The sequence below is a fragment of the Solenopsis invicta genome, chromosome 1 (assembly GCF_016802725.1).
Source record: "Solenopsis invicta isolate M01_SB chromosome 1, UNIL_Sinv_3.0, whole genome shotgun sequence".
Classification (NCBI taxonomy): domain Eukaryota; kingdom Metazoa; phylum Arthropoda; class Insecta; order Hymenoptera; family Formicidae; genus Solenopsis; species Solenopsis invicta.
This window is the reverse complement of record NC_052664.1, coordinates 12,422,601-12,436,216: the sequence shown is the minus strand read 5'-3', so window position 1 is coordinate 12,436,216 and position 13,616 is coordinate 12,422,601. Positions and strand designations below refer to the sequence as shown.

The 13,616-nt window shown below is 35.0% G+C and overlaps 1 protein-coding gene across 23 annotated transcripts in view; it reads right to left on the bottom strand.

Moving 5' to 3' along the window:
* The window catches only part of LOC105193379 (CUGBP Elav-like family member 2), a 688,840-nt gene that overhangs the window by 383,548 nt on the left and 291,676 nt on the right, over positions 1 to 13,616 (bottom strand). For all 23 annotated transcript variants that reach the window (XR_005574991.1, XR_005574990.1, XM_039450395.1 and 20 more), the window contains one exon: positions 10,971 to 11,622. Coding sequence is in view for 21 of the 23 variants with exons in the window: in XM_039450395.1 (XP_039306329.1) it covers positions 10,971 to 11,167 (197 nt within the window). In the remaining 2 variants the exon portion in view is untranslated. The remainder of the gene's footprint in view (positions 1 to 10,970; positions 11,623 to 13,616) is intronic.

Sequence of the window (13,616 nt, the reverse complement as noted above, 5' to 3'; positions counted from 1 at the left end):
TAAATAAAACTATTAAACGTTGTGTAATATAATTACATCACTTAATTTGAGTTATGTATGCGTCATCGTCATATATAATTCAATGACATGAGCAGGTGACAGTTTTAATTAAAATTTAATTAGCACTGTATAACGTTTGTATAACAGGACACGTAATTTTGTTTCTATAATTAATAAAAGTGCTCGTTTCCCTTTAACGCGAGCACATTGACAAGCAACATGCGTTCGATATAAAACATAAAAGAAGCAACGAATGTGTACGAATATGTTCAGCAGAAAGTTCGCAGCTACGTTTCTAAACTCACATAAACTTCCCGCGACGGAGTCGTTTCGATCGATACCGCTTCTGCTCTGACGTTTAACTTTGTTAATTTCGGTTTCTATTGTAATGGATACGTTTTCTATTTTATATGTAAGATAACATAGTTCGAGGAAATTGTTGTTATAAATATGTTCCAAGCTGTGATCAAGGTTATTTAATATCTTATACGTGAGAGGGCTCCATGGAAACAATAAAGATACTTTATATTACAGCAGAAAAGCTACGAATAAAGGTAACTTTTCTCATATATCTTATATACTTTTAATATTCTTCCATATATTCTGCCAATCTATTAGAAATTCTCAATGTTCCTGCAAGATATACAGTCTTAGACAAAAATATTAGACACCTTATATTTTTAACTCAAAGGATTTAAACAGAAATTAGAATGTAAATTATTTTTTATTTCAAGAACCCTTTAAACTTATGCCAGAAATCAATATGAAATAATACAGAAAGAATTTCATATAAACGAAAAAAATATAAATGCCTAATGATTTTGGCCAAGGCTGTATATTCACGTAAAAATAAGTTAAGAAACTGTCAGATTATTTTATTAATAATAAAAAAAGAAATAAAAAAATAAAATTCATAATTTAACGTTTTATATGCACAAGGAACAAGAAGAGACAAGTAAAATTAGTTTACGATTCGATTTTATACCGGCGGCACTATGGCGAGGAGGATGACGATGGGTAGCACAATGAAATATGTTACGAGTCATATTACCGCGCGCATAACCCGAATGGATGCTTATCCGTCAGTGGTTACGTTTACTTCGCGGTCGAGATTCGACAAATTACATCGTTGCAAATCGCACCCTGGCGACCACAACCATCTTCCGCGCACCTATTTCCATGCCTGACTCGCACTCCCGCCCTTTCACAATCCTGTACCACGGCGGCAGCCGGGGAGGCTAAAAAGATTACCGTCGACAGATTACCGGATGTTAAAAGCGCTCCCGCGGACGAACCATCCCGCCGGAAGCTCGCGGATTAGCGAACAAAGTAACGACTCCGTTATCCGCTTAAGTAGATTCGTTGATAAAATTTTGCCTTCCTTCGTGATGAATTTGATCGGTTCACCGCACCGAAGACGAGATGCGGTGGAGGGATTGAATTATGATGAACGAATATCCGGTAAGTGTACTGTGGCACGAACATCTGGGATGAGAGGATAACAGCTTGTCACTGAAAGCATGAATAGTGACACAAAGCTGCACAAGACTCAACCTTCACTCTGGAAAATATTCTCCCAAAGTGAAATTACAATTAATACATGATATAGCGTCACGTATTGATTTACAAATTATTTAATAGAAATTATTCAAAAACCTATCTGTCGAGACATTGTCTGAAATATATTTCAGTTCATAGAAATATAATTTAAACATATCAATAATTCATAATTTAATTATAGTTTCAGTAAACATCGGGAATATAATAATAACGTTAAATTGTAATAGCATTTGCAACAAACAGTGAGGAGTCGCTCGTACAATTTCAACGAAGCCTTTTAATGAAACACACTATATTCTGAATAAATTTCCTACATTCTAAAAAGGTATGAGAATCAGTGATAGAGAGTTCGCCTCGCGATTCATTTCAATATAAAGCTTATGTAAACAGTTACATGTTTGGAATTCGTTCCATTCGCAATTCTATTATGAAGTAAGCGCGCGCATATTTCAGTTCAATCGCGCACGTTCTTACGTTCCACGCTTTCGGACGTGCCGTTCCGATCGTTGCGTGGTGAAGAGACGAGAAAGAAGGGGAGGAAAAAAACTGCAAGACAATGCCGTCAGCTCGAAAAGAGAAGGAATGTTGGAGCGTGTCGGATATTATTGTCGTCGGTGTAAGTGGTGTGGGGAAAGTCGAGGGTGGGCCGGAAGGGAGTGCGACCAGACGCGCGCGGAGGAGAGTCGTCGGTCGCACATGCACCGTGACGACGACAACGATACAATTTGGAGCTTTGCACCGGAGGCATGTGACAATATCACGGCTACGTGCTACGTGCCTCATGGGCGACGGCGACGCCATGCTTGGGAACTGCTTACGCCTACGAGGAGAAACGCAACACGAGCGACACGAGCAGGACGCCAGCGTCTGCACACGTGCCAAGGTGAGGGGTGGTTTATGTGGGTGGGTGCGCATATAGTAGGACGGAAGGATAAGGAAAAGGGGAAGGGGGCGGCGTATCCTGAAGTGGCGGATAGGCGCGTGCTCGGCAGGATTTTCTGTATTTGGATTTGTCGGATTTGTCAGATTTTTCGCAGACGATGCCTCCCTACCATCGTCCTCTTTCCTTCTCCAGAATGCTACCAGCACTCGAGATCGCCTCTTCCTCCCGACTCCTTATGTCTCTCATTCGTACGCTCGTCAGAAGTGCATGCCGAGCACTTTTGAAAAGATTTAGCGGAATTTCGTGTTGACAAGCTCCTTCCGGAATAAATAAATCAGAGGATGAAATTGTCAAAATCTGGGGCTTTGGCTGTGTATAGAAATATCTCGATTCGTATTTCGACAAATCCCACGGAAAGACATGTGTCTATTATTAACATTTGCAACAATCATTACATCCTCATGAGAAATACAATAAAGCATGTATTCTATTATTATTAACATTCACTCTCGACATCTTGCGCAGAGTAAACTGTCTAAACTCTAAAAGAGTGAAAATTGAGCCTGTGCAATTTTTCGCGCTAATAAAAGTAAAAATTCACCCCTGTAGAGTGAAAATTCACTCCAACAGAGAAAATGGAGTGAAAATGGAGCCTGTGCAATTTTTCGAGTGATTTTTTCATCACGAAAGAGTATATAAAAAAAATGTCAATCTTCCATCGAAAGTGTGACATTTTGAATAAACATATATTGTGCTTTTTATTTGCTTTTCTTGCGGCGTTCGCTATGTTTACATAAAAATAAATAAATTTTTATATTCTTTTATCGCATTTAAAAAGAATAATATCTATCTTATTTCAAATCAAAAGGCGAAAGCTTCAAGATTTAAACGTGTGTTATCTGCTTCATTTTTCTTTCGCCATTCGAGATACGATCGCGTTCGTCGCTAAAACGTTTGTCAGTGAGAGGGATGCCGAAGTACCGAAGCCTAACAATGGTTACCGCAAACTCTCGATGTCTGATGTCTTGATTTCCGTTAGTGGCTTCGGTAAATCTTTCCGATTCTTCCGACAGGATTGCACTGTCGTAGCTTCGCGCGGATTTTTAGCGTTTCCCATTTCTGCTTTCGACAGAGAGCGACAACGACGATATCTGTCGCGTACGCCCGATCGATTTTGCCGCGGGTAAAAGTGTGGAAAAGAGGACTCGGACTTTGCGTCCGACGCTTCATCGATACGGATTTAATTTTCGTGAAAGCGGACGCGACTGGCGAGTATGCGAGCGATCCGAATGGCCCATGGAACCTGCTACGAAGGCAGAATACGAGAATCTACGGCCGGGATACGTGACCGGATACGACAACTCGAAGATAGAAAAATGATCTATCGGCAAAGTTTGTTGGAGGAGGTGCCGATAGGAAGATGGATGACGCGGTAATGCTGTTTGCAGAGAGTTCCAATTTCTGTTGGATAATATAATTTCCAATCTCGCAATGTTACTCTTGCGCCGCAAGTATTGCAGCCCTACGGATTAATGGCATGCGAATAGAATGACGTGTGTTGATGACAGGTCGCGATATGATCGATGTCACTAACGAAAGTCGAAAGAGAAATGTGATTTTGTAAGAGACATACATGTATTTATATTGCGAATTTAGAAAGAACTAGAGAAAGTAAGTAATAATGATTAATTACCAAATTAATGTTTGCAGGAGAATCAAATAATATTTCAAAACGCTTAGAGGGAAGTCGTTAATCTATTTCTCCTAAAGAGGCACCCTCGTATTTTTTTTTTGGAAACTAAACATTGCACTGTATAAATACAATACTGATACAAATATTATCTGTTTAGATATTTAAAGAAATAGAAAAAAACTATAGTTCATTTCAAGACTTTTTTCTATAAAAAAATCTGCTACAAACAAATCCTTAAAATGCAAAAACACAATTTGTACGATTTTCTCTTCCAAATTGCATAGTTGAAACAATAGCGAGTACATTATTGACAATATTAAATCATTTTACATATTTGTAACTTCCTAAAACTGTTTTGTTTATATTTTCTTCTTTCATATTTTCCTTTTTCTTATTTTCCTATGCGGTTTGAAACGTAAAATCACTGTGCAGCGTAAAGCAAACTACCTCTCCGTAAAAATAGACAACTACAAAATCTTCAACTACAATATTGACAGATGTTTCATGAATTTTTTCATATTTTCTTTCTAATGCTTTAAGGTAGGAAAAATAGCGTTGAACGCAACAGATCCAAAAAAAAACGGAAGGGGTCAGTTAAAATTTTTTAATTTTATAAACTTTGCTATTTAATACATAAAAATATATTTTATTATTTGTTAATTTATTTTATAGTCAACTTTTTCCCTATATGGTTAGATCTAAACTTTGATATTACTATTTACAATTAGTTTTGGAGCCAAATTTTTCAGATGCCCTTTTTGAAGTATGTTACAGAAACATTAATTATTACAAGACATGAGATGTATTATAAAAACTGCTAAACCATCTAATAGTAGGCACTTTCCAGTTTATATTTTGAAAACTTTATTTTTAACTTTTATTAAATATATTGATGCCAGTATATTAGCGACTTTCCTTTCTATATATTTATAATATACATATAAATAACTTTTGTTTACAAATATATTATTATTCTACAAATATAAATATTATCTTAATATTTACGTGTTGTTGTTATGTTCTGAAACATCAGTGATTTCGAACAGATTTTTAAAGTGTGGTCAATATCAACACAGTTCTCGTAAAGTGACAATCTCTTATTTCTCGGAAACTAAATATTGCATTTAATAATACCGATAAAAACATGATTTGTTTACATAATTACAAAAGTAAAAACCTATATTTCATATGTATATCCTACATATGACTTGTTTCCGTGTAAAATCATCTAAAAAACAAATTCTTCAAATGTAAATAATATTTTTACGGCTTTCTTTCGCAAATTACGTAGTTTAAACAATAGCAAGTATGTTATTAATAATATTAAATTATTTTATACGTTACAGCGTTCTAAAACTGTGTTATATTTTATAGAGTACGGAAATCTGATAGATGTTTGTTAGAATCAATATTATTAAATTCATTATCATTTAGTATTATATAATAATATTACTATGCTGTATCAATTTAAGTCCTACGTTTCAACGACGCGCAATTCAAACAACTGGAAAATGAATATAAAATCACATTTAAAATATTATTAGATCACTAAGATCCGCTATGAATGTTGTTGATTTTTTTGGAATTTTGTTATACACTTCACGATCTTAAATATTATTAAATATATTTTCTCTTTCTTAGTTTTCTCATAATACGATTTTAAAAGAAAAATAGGGGTGCAGCGTAAAACTGGCACACCTACCGATAAGACAGACTATAAGATAATAATAACCGTATGGGATAGAATAAAAAGCATTAGGAGATATTTATCTGTTCAGTTAATAACCTAAGGTTATCTTCATATATTGTCGCGCTACATATTACGTTTTACGTAACAGCATAAGATACTTGTATAAATCAACAAAAAAATTTTACATCGAAGTGAAAGGTTTTTAGAAACCCTCATGGATATTAACTGATAAGTACTTTATACAAATGACTCATGTAAGAGAAAAAAAGGAAAATGTAGGTTACTGTCTACTGTGTCACTTTTAGGACTTATTTTTGTCAGACGCTCATTTTTGCTTACCTGGTGAAAAATTTTATTATTGAAACATTCGAAACTGTATTATAAAACTTGCTATATTACATCTAATAGAAGACATTTTCTAGTTTGCATTTATGTTTCCAAAGTTTTAGCCTTCGTTTAAGAAATATTATTCGAAAACAATGTTACTTCGGTATCAGCGGCTTTCCTCTGTTTATTGCGCAATTAAAATAATATAAACTGCAAAGCACAAGAATGTTGTTTCTCTTTCCAGACCAACATGGCGGCACCAGATTTGATAAGAATTGTTATCAGCGCTTGTCTAGATACGACGCGATAATACGACGAATACGCGCAAATGTAGAACACTATTCGCGTTACTCGAAAGCGACAAATATTTACGTAATTCGCAGCGAGTAAACCCCGCTCGGGGTACCCTAATCGTTCTTCGAGGCAAGCAGATAGAAATCGTACCTGTCGACAAGTAGAAATTAATTTCTATGTGTTTCCAACGTGGTGAGGCATTCGAATCTAGATAAAGGAACCCCCCGTACGACCTTTAGGGTCCACAGCGACCCTTTTGTTAAACGAATTCCTCCCTAGAGCCGCACATATCACTTAAACCCTACAATTGTCAAGGAACCTCGTACAGCGTTGGTGTGTTCTTGTAAACTTATGTAACAATTTAACTTACACAATCGTCTCCCATTTGATATTTCGAAGAAGCATATAATGCGTGTTATTTATCCAAAATTATTTATACCTGCCATATTGTGCATCGCTTATTAAAGTAAATGATGCAACCAAACTGCTCATTGTGGCAACACATCGCAAATAACGCTATAAATATAAATATAAATAATATGCGTCATATAGAAATATAGACACATTTGCATGGCGTAAAATTAAAATAAACATCATATGTCGAACGCATATCGATAAATCATTTATTTTATGTTACTGGCATTATATGTGACAATATGTTGCGCTTTCTATTTAGCGATGTCATTTCACGTGATTTATCAGCAACGTGCTAAATAATTGTATTAAAAAAATAATTTATCTCTGACGAAATATCGTTACATTCCCTCTATTAAATAATTCGTTTTTATTATCCTATTTTGATGGCATGTAAAAATTAAATTTCGTAAGAATTGATAAAATGCACACATATTATTCATCTAACAAAAAATGGAGTACATATTCGCATTAGATAATACTTTAATATAAGCTATTACTTTTTTTATTTACGTCACGCAGAAACAGCAACGTTACGCGAATTATTTATGAGCGTTTCACCCCTAAAATGCACCGTGCCTGATAAATGGACGCTCCCAACCATTTGTGAGGACCCTTTTCAATCGATGATTTATTATTTACTGAATACTAGACGACTAGCTAATTGAAAATAAATTTTTAGTTAATGTAACAGGATTTTTTTAATTTCGCAAGTTATTCGTTCATTATTGACATTTTAGCAAACCTCGGCGTATCTAAAAGAAAGGAGAAATTCCACTCTTCGAATCGTGCTCGCTTTACATAAGACGAGTACATATTTTAGCGACATCCACTCGGCGGGGGGTAGATGAAAAAGACTTAGGAGCGACGATGAGAGAGGTGAAGAATGGCACAATGTCGCACCGTCGAAGGCCGAGGGAGAGGATTTAGCCCTCTCACATCGAGGAATGCTGGCGAGTTATTTTAGGCCTTCCAACTCCCTTCCCGTTCTACAGAGACGCGTTTACGCGACGTAACGAAATAATGAAGAAGGGCGCCCTTTGCCGCCGCGGCAACACTCCCTTAACTTTCGATGAGATGAAAAAAAAAATCTTTTCTCTACAGACATTCCCTTATCCTCCTCTGTCTTTCATTTTCTTTTCTCTACGCTACCTTCCCTCTCTTCCCTTTTATCTCTCTCTTTCAGTCTTTTATGATTTCTGAAAGAATACCGGAGCACACGCTAAAGGGAATACTCTACGATGATGAAGAACGTCGTGACATTTTTTGCGCATAAATACTTTTTCCATTAGAAGGGAACATATTAGAGTAGAAACGCGAGACCTTGTTCTAGAAGCTCTTTTGTCCTCGTAAACAGCCTGTTTAAAGCCGTGCTTATGAAAAAGTTACGGGTTATCTATGATGTAAGCGGGTCGCATTTTCGAGCGCTCTCCGGCTGAAAGCTGATAAGATGCAATTAGTAGAATTTGGCTCTCTACGTTGTTTATTTTAACGAAATCTTGTCTTTCTTGATCAAGATGTTCCGGAGAATTCTTGACCCGACGGCAAGGAAGGGTGCGCGAGCTTCAAAGGGCTAATGTTTCTTATATATTTTGCGCCTCTAATATTATATGCGCTTGCTCTTCTCTCTTCCGCTTGACTTTTCGTTACGAGGGAAGTCGTGTATCGGATATTCTCGCGGCACGTTTTTTTTCTATGCCGAGAAAAGTATCTTATAAAAAAATAAGTGAACCACAAACGGCACAGGATAAGCGTTAAATTACATTTTCCAGTCGCCCGTCGCGAATTAAAACGGAGAGAAGAACAAAAGTCTCGAATCAACGATTACTCGCAATGCCATGGCATCTTCTCAGCGAATATAGGACTTTACAATTATTTATAACAGAAACAGCATTATTTCAATCATTTGTAAACAAAAATTTTTAAGCTGTAAAATAACTACCGAGCTTCTATAATTATACAGCATTTCTATAAACATATCATATCAAATTGACACGTTAAATGTCAAACCTCTCTAATTCACTTGTCTTTTCCCAGCGATGATGGAGTAAAACTTTTATATTATTAAATCTACATCTCGATAAAATATTATATGACATAACTGAATTATGCAAAATTGTCATGAATACATTTATTAAGATTGTTTACTTCAAGTCTGTGGCGTCTGATACAAAGTAACACCTGCTCATAGTCAACATAAAATCAACAAACCTGCCTGTATGGCACCTCTCCCTTGAAAAAGTAGATAATAGAAGGGTCTGAAGGTTCCAGGCCATTACGAAAGATTAAGCTAATGCTGAATGCCGAGCGTGTAAAGTGTCGCATAAACATGTCAAATACGTATCTGATTTTGTCTATGAGTTACACTTTTGCTAGTTATTTATGAAAAATTTAACATATCAATTTAAATTAATTTCTTTTAAATTAATCACTTAACGACTAAAAAGGAAAAATTTTCCAAAAGTCGGAAAGATCAGCACAAAAAATATTTTGCAATAAGTAATTTAATTTTGGGGATTCAACTTCAAGAAATTCTTTCATAAAATGAAATCCTTTTATTTCAAAAAAAAAGAAAAAATATCTGATAATAATGCGCCTTTCATTTTATACTGTACGATTCTTTACTTACGAGAAATACATCACATTTCATCGTGTCCGTTTATCGGTCTTGTTGCTTACAATTGCAAATCGAATGCTTTATTTCATGTGCGTAAAGTATTGAGGAATAGCTGCTACTTTCTTAGTTCGTACTAAACTACGCATTTAATCTCAACTAACAAATTTTGCAGTAAATAAATTTTACCTTTAAAAGGCAACTTTTAACGATGACAGAAAAATGCGAACTAATATTTAGCTGACATTACTAATAAATTATTTCTTTGCGTGTTCATTACTTGCTTCAAAGTTTATTAAAAGTAACGTTCAATAATCAATGTTTATTAAATTAACTATAAAATCTTTAATACTAATATCGACAATGCCTCATAAATTTTTCACATTTTTCTAATACTTTAAAGTAGAGAAAATATCGTGACAGATTCATGTTCTCAGTAAAAAGGTACAAAAATAGTATTTACAATTAGGATTAATTTAATTTATGACATTACAAATGTTACTTTTTATAAACTTTATTATGATAGTTTGATAGCACCAGTAATCAGCAAGGCATTGAACGTATTAATTGTATTTTGACACATTTAGATAGAACGTAAGAGTGTTTTCAAGTATTTAGATTAAACTTTACCCAGAAAGTTAGTTAATTAATTACAATTACATTAAATTATAATAAAGTGTTGTTTAAATCAGTGACATAGTATCTCATGTTTATCAATAGTGAGCCCTTTCTTATTTAGAATGTGTTAAGTAACAATTGTTATTATAGATATAATAACAATCCTGGTACGATGCTACGCTGCGTTATATCACACAGCAAGAAACTGCAGTTATACGCGATTAATGTTGTTGCAACCGTCTCTTGAATATGATAATTAGCTCTGAAGTACAGCCACGGAATTCTGTACGATGTACGTAAACCGTGTCATATAAACAAAACATTTTAGCAGATTGCCGATGAAACTACGAGATTCGTCGATCTGGCGTAATACACAAAATTTCGTAACCTGTTATCAGCGTAAAATGAGTAATCGCAACACAGCTGACCTACTTTCAAATTAGTCAGTAATTCAGTGGCGCACACAAATGAACGTCATTGAGTTTTGTTATTGCAATTAACAATTTGCCTTAGTAGGAAATAATCTAATGTTATTGTTACACTTAATATTTCGAAATTCTGCAAAACGATGATTTGCACAGTGGCTGTTTGAGTTTCAACCGTCGAAAATATTTACATAAAGATAATAAAATATAAAACAGCTTTCGGAAACTATTATAATTATGTGCCACGTATTATAATCCAGTATTATCTGACATGCAAAACCTAATTTACCATAATACGAATACTACACCGTTATAGCGATTAAAGTTAGCTTTCTTGCCGTAAAAATACGATTATATATCATTCAAAATAAAGCAGACAACAAATTCTTTCTGTAATTTAAAAAAAACATCCCACACACTTTGCAGTATAAAAATAACAAAAAAAAACTCACGTATTTTCCTTCTGATCGCCGTTAGCCGAGTGCGACGGGGACGGCTGAGTCTGCTGTTTGGAGTAGGGATGGTGATGCACCACGTTGTTGTTATTATTGTTGTTGTTATGCATGTGCACCTTGTTGGCGTTGCTGTCAGTGGGAGAGCCCGGCGAGATTTTGCCCGCCAGAGCATTCAGTGACTGTAACATTTTCATGGGAATCCGTTTGGCGACCGGTTCTCGGTGCCTCCTTCGGTCGATCTCGTTTATTCTTGAGGAAGACAGGATTATTGTACGCTTGCGGTTTGAAGGCGTCAACCCTCAAACTCTACTGTACGTGCACGAACAAGCTGCTTCTAGGGTCTCGGGCAAACTGCGAACTGCGGCACGGGACACTATTTCGATTCACGAATCACGTTCGCGTTCGGAAACGATTCGAAATCTTAACACGAGGAGCACACACTCATCACGTGGAATAAGCACACCGACAACACAAAAGCACAAGGCCGAAAAGACTGCTCTCGTTCAAGTCTTGATCAATTCGTACGAGTGGCGCCTGATAGCGATCGATTCGACCTTTCGTGTAGTATGCTTTAGAAGCCAGACGGATATTGAAGCGTCTTTTGAGATCCGCTGTGACACGATCCAGCTGTGGGCGTGAGTACGAAATCCTGTGGACAAGTATCGGTTACTGATAAGAATTTCATGTACATTCACGTGTGATTGTATATGATTATCGAAGCATGCGTCATTAAATATAATCAACGATTTTGCCCGCGTTCGCTTTCAATTTAAGATTCATGCGATCTGACGCAATACGTGCGACAATACTGATGCGAAATGATTATTATAACAATAGTAATTAACAAACGTAATAATTAACAATAAACGTTTAATTAAATTACACATTCATGTGTATTTTTAATTTATCTCTATCTCTCTTTCATATTCTAATTCTTCGAATTCTCTGCACTTAATTATATTTTTTTTTTTAATTTTTCACAAAAAAGTCTATCATATTCAAAGATCAAATTAATTTCTTGATGATAATTACTAAGTTAATTAATAATCTATCTATAACATTTTTATCTGCTTGTTATGTTAATCTAACAAAGTTCAGTTAATTATATGCGCAAAAGAAATTTTATAAGTACATTCAAGTATTTAGAAATAAAAATATTATATATTCAAATATATTGAAGAAAAAGTAAACACATGGTTTTCTTTAAGCAGTTAATGGTTAATTGGAAAGAGTGCGGCCAAGATGTTCCTCCAATCCAAGCAATGAAATAAGTATTAATTGAAAGATCTCTCTCTCTCTTAAGTGTAAACAAATATATAAGTACTTTGTTTATTTTGTACCGAGTTTCTGTTCCAAAGGTTTCAAATTCAAAACAATTCTTTACTATGTGCGGCACAGCCGCATTATCATTACATAAATTAGGCCTATCACATATTTCTGTACAATTAAACTAACAGATTTAATTGTTACTTCTTGTTATTATATACAAGGAATCGATTGGTTATAATTTCATTGCCAAAAATCAACCGGAAGTACAAGAAATTCAATTAAAACATTTGAATTTGAGGTTTTTTTGTTAAAATCTTCATACAATTTTTTATCCACTGAAAAGGAAAAAAGTCATAAACTTTCAAACGCGTTCTTATAAGCCGCAAGACTCCGTTTTTATATTTTTTTTATATTAAAAACCGTTTTAAATTTGGCATTATTGGCACCGTATAACTTTATAAAAAAACAAAAAATTGATACAAAATAAAACTTACATAAAATTCTTTACAATATTTTAGAGGGTAAGGGATAATCACACTTAGATGCTTGTTAGCATTGTTTATTATTAAGTTGATTTTCAATTTAATAACGTGGTAATATTATTTTCGGTTCAATCTACAGCTGTGTTTAAGACCGATTATTTATTCGGCGCGTAGTTTCGTGAACTTGAAAAGGTCTTTAAAATCACACAATAAATATCAACACTGAGATCTTAACTTGTAAGGCATTTCGTTTATATTAAAACTTGTGTATTTATATTTAGCTCAACGATATCTTTTATTTGGTATCTGTTTCAATCTTTTAATTCACTGCCTAGTTTGGAGAACCATACACCTTCGGCTGTACTTTTCACTTTATTTGATTAAACTTGTGAATATTATAGAAATGGTAAAAAATACGTAATTAATCTTAATTAAAATAATGTAGCATAAAAACATTTATTAATAAGTCCAATATGTTTAACTGTTTCTTAATAAGATTCTGGCATCTTATAGACGGTAAACTGCGATACTGTGATCTGTCCATGCGGAGCAAAACGTGATGAAGACGAGGGAAACGCACAAAGACGAACGCCGAACTGGAAAACACGGGACGACACCGTGGAGAAAAACTGGCTAAACGGACGCGTGCGTTGTAAATTGCTTTACAACGAGTCAATTAAAAGTTTAAGTTTAATTAGAAACTCGAGTCATGTGCGGTGCTCGAGCGAGGACGGGAGAGAGGAGGCTGATATCGCTGCCCTGTTCACCACCCAGTTTTCTTCCTTCGCCTCTTCCTATTTCTCACTTTCTCGTTTCCGTAGTCGCCTCGCCTTCCCCATCTGCGTAACTCCCGAGTCCCGAATTACCGGCTCACGAACTCCCTTTTGTTTCG